General features: G+C 31.9%; 2 protein-coding genes across 2 annotated transcripts; both read right to left on the bottom strand.

Moving 5' to 3' along the window:
• Nucleotides 1-2,444: 2,444 nt before the first annotated feature.
• On the bottom strand, nucleotides 2,445-3,572 carry LOC127086752 (vascular-related unknown protein 1). The gene is made up of 3 exons (XM_051027553.1): nucleotides 3,122-3,572; nucleotides 2,919-2,990; nucleotides 2,445-2,813 (listed from the first exon to the last, which is right to left on the bottom strand). The coding sequence occupies exons 1-3, from the start codon at nucleotides 3,428-3,430 to the stop codon at nucleotides 2,664-2,666; spliced, it is 531 nt and encodes a 176-aa protein (XP_050883510.1). The 5' UTR covers nucleotides 3,431-3,572; the 3' UTR covers nucleotides 2,445-2,663.
• Nucleotides 3,573-16,358: 12,786 nt separating this feature from the next.
• On the bottom strand, nucleotides 16,359-19,675 carry LOC127086751 (RING-box protein 1a). The gene is made up of 5 exons (XM_051027552.1): nucleotides 19,439-19,675; nucleotides 19,278-19,328; nucleotides 19,121-19,180; nucleotides 16,799-16,870; nucleotides 16,359-16,701 (listed from the first exon to the last, which is right to left on the bottom strand). The coding sequence occupies exons 1-5, from the start codon at nucleotides 19,569-19,571 to the stop codon at nucleotides 16,664-16,666; spliced, it is 354 nt and encodes a 117-aa protein (XP_050883509.1). The 5' UTR covers nucleotides 19,572-19,675; the 3' UTR covers nucleotides 16,359-16,663.
• Between the last annotated feature and the right edge of the window lie 1,227 nt (nucleotides 19,676-20,902).

Genomic DNA, 20,902 nt, shown 5'->3' with positions numbered 1-20,902 from the left:
CATTTGGAAAAACTAGAAAAATAGTGATGAACACCTTCATGGTGTTCATTCGTATTCTTGTTTTTTTCATGTGTTTGATCTATGTGAATTCAGAGGAAGTGTTGAGAGAGTGTTTGTTGAGAGAGGTTAAGAGAGGGTAAGTGAATGGTGGAATGAAACCACATGCATGCATCCCCTCTTTTAGTGGCATCTTCATCTCTCTCTGAAGGTCACACGTGGCTTGCCCGTGACCTTTGATTTTGCTTACATTTTTCGTTAACTTAGGGTCCCATATGGGGACCCCCATCATAATTCAGCCCTCCCTCTAGTCATCACCCTTAGATGAGTCACCTTAGTTGACTCTCCTGAATCCTCTATGCTGATGGGTCAGCACCCTTTGGGCCCTTGCACCCTAGGTTTTTCTAAGCACACCCCTCCTCTTAATCGGAGCGTTGAAAATCTTTTTCTCAAATAAATCGGATGAAAAAGGATTAATTTGGTGTAGGCCTTTTTTTCCCCAGAGTGCTTGGACACTAGTTGTATCATTCACATTAAAATACAATAATTAACCGAATTTGATTCGTTCTTTTATAGAAGAAAGATGACTAATTGGATGTAGGCCTCTTTCTTTCTCAAGTGTTTGGATACTGGATGTAGAGCTTGTTGTGTGAATACTCGTCTTCCATTAAGGAACCATTACTCAATTCACCTCATATCTTTTAGAATAAATTTGAAAAAAAAAAACTAATTGGGTGTAGACCTATTTTTCCCCGAGTATTCAGATACTGGTTGTAGAGCTCGTTGTGTGAATACTTGTCTTCCACCTAAAAACAATCCACCAAATCAAACTTATCTTTTACCCCTTAGCGCGATGTCAAAACCTTTCATAAATGAAATATACTTCGTCCATTCTGAGACGTTGGAAACAATGTTTCGTTCCTATCATGTGCAAGAAGTTAGAACGTTTTTCGCTCGAGTGCGATGAGAACATAACTCTATGAGACTCCAAGTTATGTTGTCCATTTTGACGTGATGTCAATGTTCACTTCTCCATATTTTAGGTGGCAAGAAATGTCTTTTGCTCGAATGTGACTAAGTATATTTTAGGTGGCATAGCCTTGAGTTCTTCATCGCACCTGGAGATACGCATGAGCGAGATTGAACGTCTCGTCAGGCACCCTAATAAAAAACTTATTTTAGTCTTTTTCTTTTTTGTTTTCATACTTTTAACAACTAGAAAATACAAATAACGAAAGCTAACATTTATTCGCAAAGCTAACTAAATGGTTCCCGTTGAGTACAACGGATGTGAGAGGTCTAATACCTTCCCCTCGCATAATCGACTCTTGAACCTGAATTTGGTTGCGACGATCTTTTTTTTTTAAGGATTTTATTGATATTTTTTATTTCCTTTTAGAATAAATAAAGTTCGAGGGCGACTCTGTTATCATCACGAGCGTGCGAACACCCGTGATCATTTTTTTCGTCTATGATAAGCATTGAGATAGCTAACAAGAAGGATTTGAAGAACACCTTCTTTTTCTTTGAGGGTTTTATGTGCAGAATTCATAGGGACTCTGATAGGCATTAAGATAGCTAACAAGAAGGATTGGAAGAACATCTGGCTAGAATTTGATTCCCGGTTGATAGTGCAAGCTTTCTCAAATCGGTCTTTGGTGTCTTGGCAATTAAGGACCAGATGAAAATAAATTATTTATTTCACTAAATTCATGAACTTTATGATTTCTTTTATATATATATATATATATATATATATATATATATATATATATATATATATATATATATATATATATATATATATATATATATATATATATATATATATATATATATATATGCTTAATTTTAGAAAAATTTCTTTGGTTGAACTATGTACATAATACCATTAAACTAGATTATTTGCACAAGAAGCAAATTAAAACTTGCTTTAGATTTAAACACTAAGAAGGATTTCGATTTTGGTCCCCCTCCAATGTATGTTCCTTCCACCTTTCTATATATATTTTGGCATTTGGCCTTTTGATTAAAAAAGTATGAATTCACCTAGTTTCAAGTCTCTTCAATACCATATAAACTTTTTCTCCCCAATACCAATAACAGTATAAATATTGAACTAGTGCTCTTCCTCACCCATTTCCATTATTTTTGTTGTGACCAGCATTTTGTTTATTAATTTCAAGTTTTTAGTTATGCCAACCACATATTTTCCTAACATTATCTAGTCAGCTTATCCTTTTTTATTGTGTTTTTCAAACAAATAATATCCATTTAAAATGGAGAGAGAAAATTTGTCAAATTTTAAAACATTCCAAATTATAAATTAATTTGATAATTTTATAAATTAATAAAACTTAATTATTGTTACGTAAAAAAATTATAAATTACTTCACAAAATTAATATTTTATTAACGGTAGAAAAAATCAATAAAAAATAGAGAAAATTCTAAATAAGACTATTTTTCAATAACTAATAAATGAAACATTAATTCTCAGCTCCAAGTTATGAGCATGAGAAGAATGATAGATATGGTACAATTATTTCAGTATCATGCTATGTATATATACAAATTCAACATGATTATTTAAGCTATGAACCCAAATTCACTTCAATGGAGATTTCAATAAAGAAGAAATGAGATTCTAGACAAAGAACAAATAATTCATCCATAATAATTAACCAACATGGACATAGGAACCAAGCATAGTCCCTTTTTCTCCAAACCTGTACAATCAACATTTTTTCCATTGAAATTTATGTCACAATCATTTGTTTCCACCTTTGGATAATGCTCTGATTTAAATCCCTTACCCTACAAAATTATCATCATAAAAAATAGTATTTAGTTAACATCAAAATCCAAAACTATTTCCTAGATAGAAAATAAAAACATCAACTATTAACCATAGTTGATTACCCTAGAAATTGAGACATCAAGTTGATCATCAATCTTCCTTGACATCATTTCTCTTGCATTCATATCACTCACCTGCAAATAACGAGTATTTAAAAAAAACAATGGTATCTGATATATTAATTATTTAAAAAATTTAAAAAATAACATATTAATTATTTAATAAATCTAAAAAATAAACTGTCTCGGACTATATATTTACATACCCTTGGACTATTGACGGGGGAGCTAGCGGTGTCCTCTAAAGGATCATCTTGTGAAATCTGTTTGGTTCTTGTTTTCTTCATAGAAAGTTTCTTGGAGAGGTTTGATGAGTTTCTAATATGATTTTTATGTGAGAATTTCCATGCAGCAGAAGAAGCAGCATCTGAGACCAAAGAGGAACCACCTAAACTTGAAGAGCAATAACTTGGTTCAATGTGTTTAGAGAAATCTTCAAAGTATGAAGTCCAACCACTTTCCTCAGGTTGGTAATTTCTGGTTTCATTGCCACTGGCTGATACTGTTTTTTCCATGGAAGAATTCAAAGAACGGTTTATAGTTTTATAGCATAAGAAGAAGAGAAGAAGAATAATAGGAATGTTTTGTCAGAGGTTGGGAGAATTTATAAACCCAAAGATTATAATCGTACCATTATTAAAAGAGAGTGCAATTATTTATTTTGTATCGTGGGATAATGTCTCTATATATTTATTTACTTTTGTTATATGAGTCATCTTTATTAAAATTTAATTATGTATTTTTCAGTTTAGATTGGTCACAGTATTTGTTTCAAGATTTACATTTATATATTTTGAAATTATATTTTTAAGATTAATATTTTTTGGAATATTATTTCAACTTGTTTGTTTGGTGGAAATTTAGATTCTTAAGAATAATTGTTATATTAATTTAATTTAAAATTATAAAACAAAATAAAAATAATAGTAAATGCGAGTGATAATAGAAAATTATATTGATAGAAATATTATATTCTTAGTCTTTAAGACTCGAAATAAAACAGAAAATTTAGGTGTAAATAAAATTTCTAAAAAATAAAAAATATCTTAAAATAATTTTTTAAGACTTAAATTAAACATTAAAAAATGCATTTCCATAATCATATTTTCAAAAACTACTTTTTTAAACCTTAAAACAAACCCAATCTAACTACAATAATACTTGTGACTAGTACTCAACACGATCCTTGAGTCATGATAATTTTTAATTTTTAAAAGATGAACAAAACTTAATTTAAAGAAAAACAAATGCAAATGAAAAAGTTAATAAAATTAATTTATTCGATTAAATTATAGTTTAATCTTTTTATTTTATTAATTCAAATTTATAATATTTTATCATATTGATATAACTACTTCTCTTATTTTAAATTCAGGTGATTTTGATTTTCTTCTCAAAATTCTGGGATGAAAATTAATGATTTGTCCATTTTTAATAATGTATAACTCGTATTTATTATTTTTAAAAATTTTCAAATATCTTTTTGTCTCTCTTGATGACAATTTCATTTTGTATTGCCGTTTAACTTTTTTTTTTAATTTTATACATATGTTCATATAATAATTTATTACATTTGCAAGTAATATATTATTTTAAAATAATGAATCAGATAATTTTTAAATAAAAATAATAATAAAAAGGAATCAAAATTGTTCAAATTTAAAATAAAAAATTATTTCAAGAAACCTTTATTTGTTTGTATTTTTTTATTTGTTAATTCTTGGATTTCAAGAAGAAAACATTTATTTATCTCATAAATAGCATTTTAAATTTGTGATGAGAAATATAGAGCATATCAATTGTGGGTCCATATACTAATTATTGAGTAAAACATGGAGCAAAAGGGGGCCCGTATTATAGAATCTTGGGGTGGGCCAGGAATATGTAATGAAGAATTTAAATTAACTCTTGTTGTTAGAAGCCTACAACACAAAAACTAGGCTAAAAATGAGACAAGTCAAGTATAGAACGTGCAAGGGGAAAAAATTAGTATATAAAGAGAATAGGGTTGACCTTTGTGCTTGGGAAGAGATTTCCTATGGGAATTTGATACCATTTCATGTATTAAAACATACCTTTCAACCAAATGCATTTAATGAGAATGAAGAACAAAGTATAAATAATTGGACTACTTGAATAAAAATAGCCCTCATCATGAGAAAAATTGATGCCATTGTCTATTGTCTAGTGAGGTCAAAATTTAGATCTATCTTAGAATCATGATGGTGTAAGTTTTATAGGTTAGATTCATATTAATAGATTTATTTGGTGAGTTCTCTTTCTAGAATGTTATCTTTTTTTATAGAGTTTGTAATCCATTATTATGGTGTAGTTTTATTCCTTATAGGAACAATCAATTATAGAAGATAAAGCTGATCACGGTAAGATTTTTGATTTTGATGATAAAAAAAATATATTTGTAAAGTTAGCATTTTGTTTATTGGTATTTTTGTCAACAATCAAGAATTTTAATTTAATTGTAGGATAAACTCGAAATTTATTAAAGAATACTTTGTGTTAAACGTTTGAGAAAATATATTAATGCTAAAAGGTGTTTTAATATAAAGATTCAAAGAATTAAATGCATAGGTAAATGGATAGAGCAAATAAAAATATATGTAATAATAAATTGGATAAAAATGTTTGAATTAAGAGTGGAACGCAAGTTATTACATCTCTTACAAATAATTTATCTTTGTGACTTAGATGTGTGAATTTTAAAGAAAACATAATGAAATGTGACCCTCGATTACAAAATCAAAATCTACTTATATTCTAGGTACATCAATAACTGTCAACAACGGTTATCTCTCAAGAGTTCGACATGTATCTTACTACGTAGATTTTTTTCTTCTGATGTGTTTCCACGTATCTTTGGTTTTTGAATTGCTTCAAACTGTTATTGTTGTCAAAAACATCTTAGCTACCTAATCATATATGTCGAAAAATCCATTTGTCGAATTTGTGAAAAGTCCACTTAGTGTCGAAAACATAACTTAGTTATCTGCACTTAGCATTTATACACATCTCACATCTCATATTCATGTCGAAAACATAACTTAGTTATCTGCACTTAGCATTTACACACATCATCGTCATCATGGCTCCGATTTCCAAGCCCATTGTGGACCACAAAAATTAACCGTATTAAATAAAAGAAAAATCATTAATTAGTAATGATTTAAATCAAAAATCAAAACGCCATGTTTTAATTTCAGAGGAAAAAAGAGAAGAGCCTCATTTCAAAAGATATATAATTTTCTTTTCTCTTTTTCCTTTCGTTTCACAACATCACTCTTTCTTACACCCTAAAACTTTCATTTTCTACAACATCCATGTTCATCTTTTCTTCAACTCGAGTTCTAGAAAAAATGGCTTCCTCTTCTGGTATCGAAAAGCAACCCCAAATCTCTTATGTTGCTGATATGTTGGATGAAGAGGTTCAAACCCTAAAATCTAAAGACTCCATGAATGATACAAGGATCAAGCTTGCAAAAAAGCGCTTTGAAAAGATCAAGACCGAATTTCCCTTCTAAATGTTCGACTTCTTGTTTTCTGTTGTGTAACTGTGTCATGACAATTTATCATTTTAGCACTTTTAAATTCAATGCCATTTTAGTACTTTCATTCCCTATGCATTAGGTTTATACTTCTTTAAGTACTTACCATTTATCCTCAGAGTTCGAGCTTCATAACCCAACTCTTTAACTTTATAGCCATTATTAAAAAAACTTAAATGATTCGAAATGGGTCTTCCCAATTTGGTGAACATTTACCTAAAGTTCTATATTTTTGATCCACATGCAAACTAACTTTTCAAACGTAATCATAAACTATAAAGGCTTTCGACTTAACCTATTTATTGTAGGTCTTAGCTATTCATTCCTTTTGTCTTATTAGAATGTTCAAAGCAGTTATTCTTTCCTCATCTAAATCAACTAACTCATTTAGCATCATATTACAATAATGATCAAAAGGAATCTCAATTTGCCTTTGAATTTTAGTTGATTGTAAATAAATTTCGACAAGCAAAACAATGTCAAGACCAAATGTTAATTTAAACGAAGTAGTATTAGTTACCTCTTAGGAGAATTTCGACAAGCCCATAATATATTGTCTAAATGCCAATTTCTTGGTATTTGACCATCATATTGTTTAATCAAACCAATTATAATTTTGTTAGTTGGTTCAACTTGGCCATTGCTTGAGCATAATAAGGAGTAGACATTAAAAGTTTGATTCATAAAATTGAAGCAAATTCAACCATTTTTTACCAGTAAAAATTGTACCTTGATAAGTGGTTAGAGTTTCAGGTATTCCAAACTTCTATATTTTATGGTCTTGAATAAAATTAATTACTGCTTCCTGATTGAAATTAATCAAAGGAACAACTTCCACCCACTTGGTAAAATAATATATACCAACCAAAATGTACTTATGATCCTTGGTTGATATAGGTCAAATTTCACCAGTTATATCTAAAACCCAACCTCTAAATGGAAAAGCCTTGACAGATGAGTGCAACTCAATTGTAGGAACATGTTGAATATATGCATGTTTCTGACACTCTTTACAACCTTTTGCAAATTTGATACAATATTTTAACACAGTTGGTCAATACAAAACTTTTCGGGAAAAAAAATACATTTCATCTTGCAGCCTGCTTGATGAGCGTCACATGACCCTCTATGGACAGTAGAAGTTGCCAAATAAGCCTCACTGTCACTAAGGCATTTAATCAAGAATCCATCAGGAGTCTTTATAAACAATTGGTTCCCAATAATCACATAATTTAATGTCTTGTATTTGATTTTTTTATTTGTTCCTCCTGTCGGATTCTCCCAAAAAAATCAACTATTGATTTTTGCCAATCATTATTCGACAGATTGTCAATGCAAATTTTTTTACATAGTTATTTAATTCATCAAACCCTTCTGCCCCCACCAGTTTTGACTTTGACAACTCAAATGGGAAAGGATTATTAGAAATAATCTTTTCTTTTACCTCGACTAATTCTTCTAACTTTTTCTTAGAAACTCAGTAACCATAAGTAATTTGCATTAAATCATTAGCTTCTTGGTTCTCAACTTAAGGCACATCTATGATGTTGACTTCATCAAATCTTCTTAATAATGAGTTGGTTGTGACAAATTACCTCAGCATATTCTCTTTGATGCATTTATACTCTTTTGTCAATTGTTTCATGACTAACTCTGAATCACCTTTAATTTCAACTCCTTTGGCACCCAAATCCAAAAGAATCTCAAGGTCTGCAACCAGAGCTTCATACTCTGCCTCATTATTGGAGAAAAATCCTTTAATCTTATATTTGAACTTCGTTGGAATATCTTGAGGAGGGACTAACAAAATTTTAACATCAGATCCATTTTTATGTCTGGAACCATCGAAGTACAATTTCCAAGGCTTCAGACCAACATAATCTTGTTTTACGTCAACTATTAAATGATCAACAATAAAACCAACAACAACATGGCCTTTCATAACCCTTAAAGGGGCATATGTTAAAGAGTATTCAATCAAAGCTAAACCCCATTTTCCAATTTGACTATGTAAAGTAGGTTATGTCAACATATGCTTAATGACATCAAAATGAGAATAAACGAAAACATCAATAGGCTTTATATAATATTTCAATTTAGTACATGTGAAATACAAGCAAAGGCATAACTTCTTTATTGGGTTATACCTATTTTCTACATCATTTAAACCCCGACTAAGGCAATAAATGGCTCTTTCAACGCCATCGTCATTCTCTTGCGCTAACATACTTCCTATGGTTAATTCAGATGCATAAATATACATTTCATGGATTTATTTCTCATACGAGGAAATAAGATAGGGGGTTCATCAAATAACTCTTAATATCATCAAAAGCTTATTGATGCTCAGATCCTTATTTGAATCCCTCTTCTTCTCCAAGCGCGCCAGTGGAAAAAAAACCTTTGTTCTGCAACTTAGATTTGAAACGAACCTCCTAAGGAAATTTATCTTTCCCAACAAAGATTGAAGTTGCCTCTTATTTGATGGAGAGCTTGTAATCAAGATTACCTTCATTTTGTTTTGATTAATCTCAATTCCTTTTTTGTGAACCATAAAGCCAAGGAAGACGCCTACATTAACACCAAAGGCATTGTTAAAAGAATTCATTTTTAGGTCATATTTCCTCATTCTTTCTAATGATCGTCGAAGATGGTCTGAAGGACCATTTTTTGATGAAGATTTAATAACGATGTCATTAATATAGACATGCATAAAGGTTTCAATCAAATCATAAAACATAGTGTTCATTACTCTTTGGTATGTTGCACCAGCATTCTATAGGCTAAAAGGAATCATTACTCATTCATATGTTCTTAAGGCTCTAGGACATCAAAATGTCCTTTTTGGCACATCTTCTTGTAGTTCGTATAAACTTGTTCTTTAAGAGACTTTCAATTTATTTTATCTTCAGCACCACTTCTGACGCAAATCTTCTTGGTGTTTGCTTCACCGGCCTCTTATCATGTCAAATTGGCAGCTTTAGTTCTACCACATCTTGACTGAGACCTGTCATTTCATCATAATCCTAGGAGAACACAATCCTTAAATTCTTTAATCAATTCAATCATCTGGATCTTTAGGATTGGATCAATCTTGGCACTTATGTATGTTCAATTTTTTATTGTTCCATCTGCTAAGTCGACCTCCTCTAGTGGATATTGGGCTTGCATCCTCTTAGCTGAAACTAATTGGTCTTCTTTGAATCCCAAAATCTCATCATCATAGATACAACTGAGTCTCTTGGTTTTTGATTTATCTTCATGCTCTTCAGCTATTGTTGAATGGTCTATTTCGACCAACTTGGAAACGGGATTCTCACCAATCTCCGTCACTTTATTAGTTTCAAACAGACTAGCTTCAAAAGCCATTTTTTGTTTAACATCGACTTCTAAAGCCTCATTTATCTGATTTTCCACTAGATAGGTCGTAATTCTAACTAACACGCTCAATTCATACATCACTATTTTCTACCATGAACCACCCCATATTTTTGGCGGAATCGTCATCAGACTCACTCTCCTTGGAGTCTTATTAACACATGAATCCATGAGTAGGATATAACTATATCAAGTAAAGGACAACTCCTCGCATAGAGGATTCCTTTCCATCAAAATTATAGGGTGTAATGGTTGCAAGTTTCTTTTCGAATGTGCCTTTATCTACATGATCCACTTCAGCAACGAATTAGATTTGATTCGCTTCAACATTCTCCATAATGTTATCATGCCTCCAGATTGAAAAACTTTTATGTTAATTTGAGGGGAGTTTCTCCATATCATGTATCCATTCTTGACCCATGAGTAAATTATAGTTGTCCCTAGATGGAATGACCACGAATAAAGTTGGTCTAACCATTGTTCCTACAACAATGTTAGCTAAAGTAACTCTTAAAGCTTTACGGGTCTTGCCTTCATAATCAGACAAGACCATATTATGTGGTCTCAATTTTGTATCTATCTTTCCTTCTTCTTCAACAAGAAATGTCTCATCAAATTGAATACAACTCCGTCATCTACTAGAACCTTGTTCATGCCTACCCCGTCAACTTTAGCATGAACGAAGAGTGGCTTAAGATGCTTTTTCATATCTTTATAAGGTTTTTTAAAGACAACATCTTCCTCTTCCATGTCGCAATTACCCATAACACAGTAGCATAAAGGCCATCGGTTTGTTACTTCTTCAGCAAGGTAATCATCCTCGCCTCGCTGACTTCATTCATTATGTCGAGTTCTATGGGTAAAATAAAAACAACATTATATATAACGTCAAACTCATCATCTGACTCAATTTCAAAGTCGTCTGCGAGCATGTCATCGTCTTCATTGGAGAAGGGTCCTTTGTCCTTAGGCTTGACCACTGCTGGCTGGGGAATCGAGATTCTTTCTGCCATGGGTTTTTTCCTCACTTGAGCAAATGTCAGAGGTGGGAAGTTTTCACTTCTACTTGGTTCTCCAGCTTTGAACTCAACTTTCTTTTTTAGTTGGTATCTCCTCAATTGTGTCATGGTCATATGGTTCTTACCCAGGTAGTTTTTCGAACTATAAGATTAGTTTTTTGAACTATGGGAATTGCCATGTATGACGAACCTTAACCAATTTCTATCACCTTCCATTTTGGCTTTTTGGCATTAGACTTGACGTTGGGTCTAACCTATTTGTCAAAATGTACACTTCTGTTGGAACATATTTTATCCTTTAATTACTTCAATGATGTGAACTCCTTCGCTAAATCTTGCCAGATGCCCTCATTTGCTGACGCCAAACTCTTTCAAGGTCCTTCGTTGCTTATTGTCGGAAATTGAACTGCAGTGAGGACATATCATCACTTCTGAATCTCAGACTTGGAAATGTTTTAGAAAATCCATAATATCTTCCTTAACTAAGGGATGCACCTTTTCGACTTTTTTTATAATCATCCATCTTTGGATCTTTGACCATTGGGTTGGGATCCTTAGCACCTTCGACCATCATGATCTCAACTGGTTCGATGAGGTTCTCATTTTTTACCTGCAGGGGATCTGAGTCAATTTTCATGGATGGCTTAGGTTTGTCACCAAACTTCAACCTTTCTTCCTTCAGCGTATCTTGCGCCATATCCTTGAAAATAATACACTGGGAAGTATAATGACCAAGGAAGTTATGATATTTACAAAAACCTTTTTTCTTCATTTGTTCCAATTGTGGCACCCTTAGGCCTTTTGGCACTATGATTTGACCATCAATCACCAACAGGTCAAAAATTTCATCACATTTAGTTACATCAAAAGTATAAGTTTTTGTAATAAATTTCTCATTTCTACTTTGGTTCAACAAGATTCTCCCCATTTGATGGTCGCAAAATTTTATAGAGATATGAAGGCATTGGCTGTAATTCTACCAGATTAGCCTCATTTTCTTCTACATAGTAAAAAACTTGTCCAGTTCTTGATCATTATCATCTGCCTCTATGTAGGAAATATTGTACTTCCTAGAGTGTCGATTTATTCTAACCTTTTATGATCTAGCATTCTCTTCCTTTAGGAGTTCGACTTGTCTAACCCTATCTGCTAATTGGACCATATCCCTTAGGTATTTGTTATCTAACTTCTTCCTAACGGAATAGTCTAAACCACCTGCAGCCATTTCGAATAACTTATGTTCAGACACTTGAGTAAAGCACCTTGACTTCATTAATCTGAATCTATTGAGATAATCGTTTATTGGTTCAAACAATTTTCGTTTCACACTAGCTAACTCCTTCAAGCTAATTTTCAATTGTACCATATAAAATTGCTCATGGAATACTCTCTCTAATTGATTCCAATTATGTATGGAGTTAGGAGGGAGAGTAGTGAACCATGTGAAAGCATTTTTTGCCAAGGAATTTGGGAAGTATTTCATCTTTATACTTTTGTTATTAGCCAGGTCATCGACTTTTAACTGGTATTGAGCAATGTACTTGACGGTAAACTCACTAGTGTCACCTGCAAATTTAGTAAAGTTAGGGATTTTCCACCCCCTTGGAAGTTTAGTTTGCAAGACATATTCAGATAATGCAGAAACAAAATTTGGCCTATGAAGACCAATATTAAGATAACTTTGAGTTAGAATTTGTTCAACCATATTGGTTATGTTATTTTTTTCATCCAAAATTGTTCTGTTGGACTCTCCTAACTACATGGTATGCATCTTCGTTCCTGTTTGCCAACCCAGCATCTTCGACTACCCTGGGTCTAGGTTGTTCGATTGGATGGGGAGCAACTTAGTATCGTACTTGGTTATTAGGAACTAGATGACTGGATGTTAGAAGAGCACCAAATAAGTCAACAATTTGACCCATTTGATGTGCTAATTGTTGGTAACTATGATTTATATTTTCGATCAAAGGATTAAACATCGTACCAATTTGTTGGGTAAGCATGTTAAATATATCATGGTTCCTGTCATTCATCAGTTGCCTCACAGTCAAAATAGAATTATTATTTAAGGGTGGCATAACCTGAGAGATGTATCTCAATCCTTTCTGAGATTGACCCATTCGACCAGGGTTGTTTATAGCAGATCCTGACGCCATGTATGGATTGAAAGGAGAAGCAATAGACATTGTATTATTTGTATACATTGGCGCGTTAGTCTACAAGCATACCATCATTGTAGTGGGCATTCCATATGGATACTCCCTACCACTATGGGGAAGTGTAAAACTTGGGAGGAATGGAAGTTTGATAACTCCTGTCGTGGTTTGTGTAACCACGGGATTAACATGAAAATAGTTGGTTGTAATGGTGGTATTACAATATATGGTGTCGTAGTCGAAACTAGCATCTGATTCACGAGAGGAGTAGTTACTCCAACAATTGTTGAAGTGCTTGAAACACCAATCTTCATGTTGATTGGTTGTTCTTCAACATTTGGAGTGTTGTTTTGGGGAGGAGGAACTCTTTGAGGGGATTAATTCCTTTATGGGCAAGACATACTAACAAACTTGTCACTCATCGAAGGTATAAACACTCAATAATTGACAACATTTAGATGTGAAGAACGAAAACAAACATAACAACACATACACTTTCTGTAAAAAAGATAAATTCCACACAAAAGAGTCCCACCGAATGTGCCAATTTTTTTATTGGTGTTTTTAGTAAACAATCACGAGTTGTAATTCACTTGCACGATCAAACTCAAAAATTCATAAACGACACTTTGTGTTAAACGTTTGAGAAAATTTATTAGTGCCAACAGGATTTTTTAATGTAAATATTCAAAGAAGTAAATGGAGAAGTACTTAAATGGATAAAGCAAATAAAGAAATATGTAATGATAAAGCAGTTGGATAAAAATGTTTGAATTAAGAGTGAAACACAAATTCATACATTTCTCATAAATCCTTTATCTTTGTGACTCGAAAGTGTGAATTTTAAAGAAAACAGGATGAAATGTGACCCTTGATTACAAAATCGAAATCTACTTATATACTAGGTACATCAATAGTTGTCAGTAATGGTTATCTCTCCAGAGTTCGACATGTATCTTACTATGTGGGCTTTGATCGTCTGATGTGTTTCCATGTGTCTTTCGTTTTTGAATTGCTTCAAATCGTTACTGTTGTCGATAACGTCTTCAATTTACCTAATCATATGTATGGAATAGAAATATTTGAACCGCCCAAGTAAAGAATTGTTACAAATAATGAAGAAATTAAAAGGTTTAAATAGGAAGCAACGTAAAATAAACCAAATTGAATACCTGAATATTTTGTTTGATAACCAGCTACTAATTCTTCTTCTGCTTCTGGTAAATTAAAAGGTAATCTTTCATATTCTGCTAGCGAAGAAATTAGAAAAACGATGAAACCCATAGGTTGACGCCACAAATTCCAACCCCAAAAACCATATTTTGATTGTGCGTCAGCTATATCAACTGTACTTAAACTGTTAGATAATCCTAGTCGGTGATAACATTACTGTTCTCATCTGTATTACAGAACCGTACATGAGATTTTCATCTCATACGGCCCCTGGAAAGCCTTAAGTAAATCTAAGGATCAGGTCGATTATTTATCTCTTGATATATCACTGAGATATAGAAGATAAAAATCTATCGAACAATTCTGAATTAGACCAATTCAATTCTGTCTGTTCTACAAATAAGAAAGAGAAATCTATAAAAGATCCAATTAATGCACTTCTGAATTTATATCATCCCTAAAAAATAAAAATTTATTGAATAATAACTGAATTCTTCAATATAATATTCTTTTATAATTCTCAATAACCCTCGTGATTTTGAATGACGAAAAATAATTACACATTCGTTTCTTAATTCTTAATTATGATCGAAAAGTCCATTTGTCAAATTTCTAAAAAGTCCACTTGATGTCGAAAACATAACTTAGCTATTTGCACTTAACATTTATATACATCTCATATTCATGTCGAAATGCTGAACAAAAATCTCAGGCTAACACACTTCGATACTCATATCAATCAATGAAAGAAGTGAAATTTACAAACTTAAGTGTGGCTCAGAGTCACACTTATATAAAAACCACAATTAGAATCATCATCAATTAGTCCAACATGAGATGCGGAAAAATGTTACATAAAAATTAAAAGTTAAGATGAAGACATACTTCGATGTAGTTTAGATGTTCGCCAACTAATAGAATGCTTTGTTCGAATTCAACCTCTAAATTGAAATATTTATTGCACTTCTAAGAATTCTATTTTTAAGAATCATTTTTGGAGAATTAAAAATGAGCATCTTATTCTCTGTTTAGTTTCTTTTTAATTGGTTTGGTTAATAATAGTCGCATTTCAAATATAGTAAATATATGAATAGTTGTTTAAATTTAATTATCATTTTCTTGAAAATAAAGTCGTTAATTTTTTTCACAGGAATGTCTCATTCTTAAGTTGTTTTTATTTAGAAGTGAAAATCTTACTCTCATAATAATAAAACATTTCAATCACTCCCACATTATTTTAAAATATTTTATTATTATTTTGTCCATGCAGAATTATTTCCAAATTAAAGATAAAAATTGGAGATCATACCATCCTATAAATTACACGATTTAAATATATTATATCTATAAAACAGAAAGAAATAGAAGATAGGAATATAAACTATCGAATTCAAATTATGTGGCTAAAATGAAGGAGGTCTTCAAAAGTTTTATATGACACAAAGATATTATCAAGCTTAAGAATTTTTTTTATCGAACTGTAGACTTGCAATATAGTATGAAAATGTTAAGCGGTCAGAAATTAAATAAAGTAAATGTAATAGAGATAATATTGTATTGAATGTATATTAAGATTAGACAGTATAAAATTAAAAATGACAATACAATATTAAAATGTGTTAGGATATAACCTAATAGAAAAAATAGTAGATAAAACAAACTTAAATTACTTCAACATTTAAAGAAAACTATATAGATTATGTAATAAAAAGAATAGATAGAATGATAAAAAATCAAAGAGTTAGAAGTAAAGCAGGATCTAGATACTCATCCCACACTTAATCAAGGCTATGGGTAAATTTCAACCCACACACTTAATAGGATAACGTAATGTTGTTGTAAATTTCAATATATAATTACTCGCCACTAGCATTCTTAGGAATAAAACTCCTAGTAATAATAATCATTAAATATTATTCCTAGAAAATATCATTAGAATTATACTAAATTCCTGGGGGAATAATGATATCTCTACACCATAGGAAAGATTATCATAAGAATTATTCTTAATTCCTACTCATGAATATTTGCAGTGCAATAGGAGTAATATTCCCCCTAAATAATTTGCCATGTAGTGAGTTTAGGTCCTCTAAAATAGGTGACTACCCTTACAGGAAAAAGCAAGAGATTATACTGGTTAATTAAGAAGAACCAACATCTAAAATTCAAGTTTTGTATACATATAATCAATGTACATATTTCAATAATAAACATCTCATTTTCCTCTCAGGCGAAGGAATCAAATGACCCAGCACAAATCCCATATTTGTGTAAGTTGAAAGAGTATGATTTCATTTCCCAGTAGGTATGTAACTGTGTTACAATGCATTTCATGAGTGACTTTCTTAAAATACTGTTACACTAAAGTAGACAAGCAAAGGACAGTGGATAGAGCTACAAATGTTCCAAAACAAAAGACACAGTCCAAATGTCCAAGTAGGCAGTAGCTCGCGGCATCGAAGTTAGTGACCGTATTTCTGAAACTCCCACTCACTGTTATCTATACCAAGCGAAACAAGAACCAAGTAAGGAACACTAATCAATCAATTTGGGTTCGAACAGAAACAGAAGGCGTGAAAGGAAATTGGCCAACATACCTAGAGGGCAAACTTGACGGGTCTTGAGCCATCGGCTAATGCAATGGAAATGAAATGCATGGTTACAAACCCCTGTATAAGATACCAGCCAGAACAATAAACATTTGAGTAATCCTGCTCTTGCAAATCACAATAACTAGACAAGCATACACAATTAGAATACTGACCTATGAACTAATTATAGATGATCTAACTAACAAATAAGTTCAACTTGATTTTTAAATTAGATTTAATTGAGATGCAGTCAGTGTAAACATATTTATACTTTCAATCAATTCTGTGTCAGATGATTAAAAATAAGCAAGCCTAAATGTCACACTCGATTTGTCATAATTAATTAATAGTATAAAAAATTCTACACCGACAATACATCAAAATTAAACTCTTAAATTTTACCCAATGCAGCTATGTCAGTACAAGTACCAAATATGATATGCAAGTATGGTAAAAAAAATTAAAGTTTATACTATGTTATTAAACTCGGCCGTTCTGTATGGTAACTAATGTATGTTATCTAACAAAGAAAACCACGTCCGACTGTGTTGTTCCGTCACAGATGGGTGACTCAGTTGGAATGGTCGTAATAATGAGATTGAATTCTGAACAATGCCGCTCTAACGCAGCCGGCCGCAGCCGCATCAGCCGTATATGAAATTATCCAAAAAAATTTAAGGATAGCAAAGTTCTTTTATTGAATTTTATTGGCATTTGCATGTATGTTTTGCTTAAGACATATGCTTATTTCTATAAATACTTCATAAATTTTGATTAATTTATTTGTTTTTAACAACTGTCTTAATTAGTATTAACTGTATCGGTCTCCGCGTCACTAAAATATTGGCTGATCCGCTCCACGCTCCCGTTGTTCCATTTTTAGAGATGGCCGTGCCACGCCGCTATCCGAGATTGATGACATAGAAATTATACAGGAAAGGCAACCCAAGTCCAATGCATTCTCACTCAGTATTACAACTTCACTACCATGCCCACCTATGTCTGCTCTCTCCCACTTAAATATGTATCGTGGGTTTTTGGACTGACGGTAATAAACACTTAGGGGTTGCGTGTAGATCTCACTGAATCAAAAGATTTTACCTCAATGATGAAATTATCTCTCCAATATATTTATGATAAAAGAACAAAATTGAGAATTTGAATATATAAATTGGATCAACCTATATTAAAATGTTTGAAGTGTCGATAATTAAGTTCATGGTTCACTCTAGAGAACTATGCCCATACAAAAGATAAATTTATAGCAAAAAAAAAAAGAAACATGATCAACAAAATGAGAAAGCAGAAAAATGAAAATCATCATAATTGGCTTATTGTCATAGTTCAAACCAGTCTCATGGACAAGGAAAACACATTAGTTTAAGAAATCTGCAAGTATTTGAAATTTAAAAAATGAAAACTGATCACATTATGAAGTAGAATTATCCACAATCTAGATATAGATGCAAGTATAATCAGCAAGTAATAAAACCTCAATAATTATGACAAACAAAGACGGGATAATTAAAACAAACAATCAACCTGGTCACATTATGAAGTAGAATGATCTAAAATCTAGATCTAGATGCAAGTATAATCAGCAAGCAAGAAAACCTCAATAATTACAACAGAAACAAAGATGGGGTAAATAAAATAAACGATAAACCAGGAGTTGCACAGTACTAACTGTTAGTAATGCTTAGTATCTCATTGCATCTATTGTTGGTAGAGATGGACATTTTAGTAATTAGTGGTTGGTTGTCTACTTGAACATGTTTATAAGTTTGTTTGTAGTTGAATTTTGAGTTGCGTTCTTACAGGATAGCGGTATTTAATTATTCACTACCATTAACACTAAATGTTCCCTATTGATATGTAGATAAATGAACACAACAAAAGGCAACACGATGCTATAAAGCTCCTGTTATGGCAAGGTTCAAGGAAGGGTTGGATACTTGGATCAATTAATAAATTTCCTATATGCAGCCTGATCTTGCCTTTTCAAAGGGCTGATTCTACAACACAAACTCGTGACCCGCTTGCCTCCGGGAGAAAAACTACAACTATTGTGCCCCCAAAGCTTCTAGTCCTAAAAAGAAAATACCTGTTCACAAAGTCATATTGCTAGAGAGGTGATGTCTTTTAAACAATCCTAAAAGGCTAAGTCTAATAGTCAGCAACTTTCTTCATTGATGGATGAGTAATCGAATAACAATAACTGAAAATCTTCTAAAACTAAATTTCACTTGAAATCTATAATCATTTTTTGAATAACAATACAAGCTACAAAAGGCACATTCAGTTGAATTACAAAGTTTAGGATCATACCCCAAGCAACTGTGCATTCCTCACTAGTTGCGCTAGCTTGATTTGCCTGACACTCAATGCCTAAAACAATCATCAAATTCAATTGAAATTAGGTTATTATTCTCTAACGAAAATTACAACTTCTACAACAACAACAAAACTGAAATAACATGCTTACAAAGATCCATGATATGATTCCTGCAGATAGCGCAGTTATCAACAACAATGTCTGCATTTCAAAAAAATCAAAACAACAATGAATAACAGCAAGATCGTTAGAAACAAACGGTAAAGGAGAAGGAAATTAGGGTTTGGGAGAGGGCTAAGATAGAGACAAACCCCAAGCCCAGAGAGAAACAGCATTCCACTTCTTGATCTCGAAGCGCTTGGGCTTCTTGGAAGAAGAGGGACCGTGAGAGCAGGAGGACTCGCCGGCGGCTACCATAGGGACGTCGGAATCTAGGGTCGCCATCTCTCTCTGTATTTTTCAATAAACAAAGGTTTCTTCTACTTTTGGATTCTGTTTCGGTTTCTTCCAACTCTGTACGAAGAACAAAAAAGACTTTAGAATGGGTATTCATGAATTTAAATGATCTGGTTGGGCTTTTAAAGTTTGGACTTTCATGAATTTACAGACCTGGTTGGGCTTTTTAAATTGGGGATTTCTTATTCCACCCCCTTTAAGGTGGAAAAATATTATATGAAAAATTCAAAATATCCCTTAAATTTTAGAGATATATCTTCGGACGCACCTTATCTTAAATCAAAACGTTAATGAATTACAAAGATGCATCTCTATAATATTTCAAAACACACCTCATACATCCCTATCAGAAAATTGAAAGTTAAGTTAGTTTTAGAGTTATTCAGATGAAAATGACGATTTATAAATAATAAGGACTTTGTTGTGTGATGAGAATTAAACCATACAATCGATAGGTAAAAAATGACATATCTAAATCCAGATTGTCAAAATAAGTCATCAGTCGATACACAATGGAGTCAAAATACACAATATAATCTATACAAGTCAAAATAAAAATAAAATCGATAATAAATCAAAAGTACAAATACTATCAACCAAGGTTGTCAAACTCGCGAGTCTACTCAGACTCGTAAAGGGTCCGTAAACTCGACTTGCAAACTCGTACGAGTCTATGAAAAATTAAAAAATGATTTTAAAAAATTTGTATGTGACACACACATATATTTTTAAATTTGTAAATGTGTCGTATATGATACAAATATATATAATAGAACACCAATTAACATCAAAATTTAAATTTCATACTCTATACCAAATTTCTTAACAAAAATACTCAATAATAAAACAAACAAAACAGCAAAGTATGTAGTTAAAGACGTAAAGAACTAATTTCTTCTTAATTGGCTACTACATAAAGAAAAATAAATCATAAAACAAATATGCTAATGGATTTTAACATCCAAAACTCATGTGAAATCATAACCACCAATATAATCACCATTATCATCATCGGTATATTGAGTATCATCATCAAACTTTGTCCGAGATGAAACATCTTCTTCATCATTAACCAAAGTTGGATCGCTTAATGTTCCACTTCCACCTAATTCAACATTGACACCACTACCACCACTTTGCACAACATTAGTAACAACAAGATCAACTTCCACAACATTGTTAACAATAACATCATCTTTTTCAACATTAACTTCAGTTTGCACATTTTTGTCATTAAGATCATCAGTTATCCATTCATCATCTTTACGCAAGAGAATATATAAGAGAAACTTCCAAGTGAAAATATAAAAAAACACTTA

The sequence above is a fragment of the Lathyrus oleraceus genome, chromosome 5 (assembly GCF_024323335.1).
Source record: "Lathyrus oleraceus cultivar Zhongwan6 chromosome 5, CAAS_Psat_ZW6_1.0, whole genome shotgun sequence".
NCBI classification, from domain to species: Eukaryota; Viridiplantae; Streptophyta; class Magnoliopsida; order Fabales; family Fabaceae; genus Lathyrus; species Lathyrus oleraceus.
This window is presented reverse-complemented; position numbering and strand designations above follow the sequence as displayed.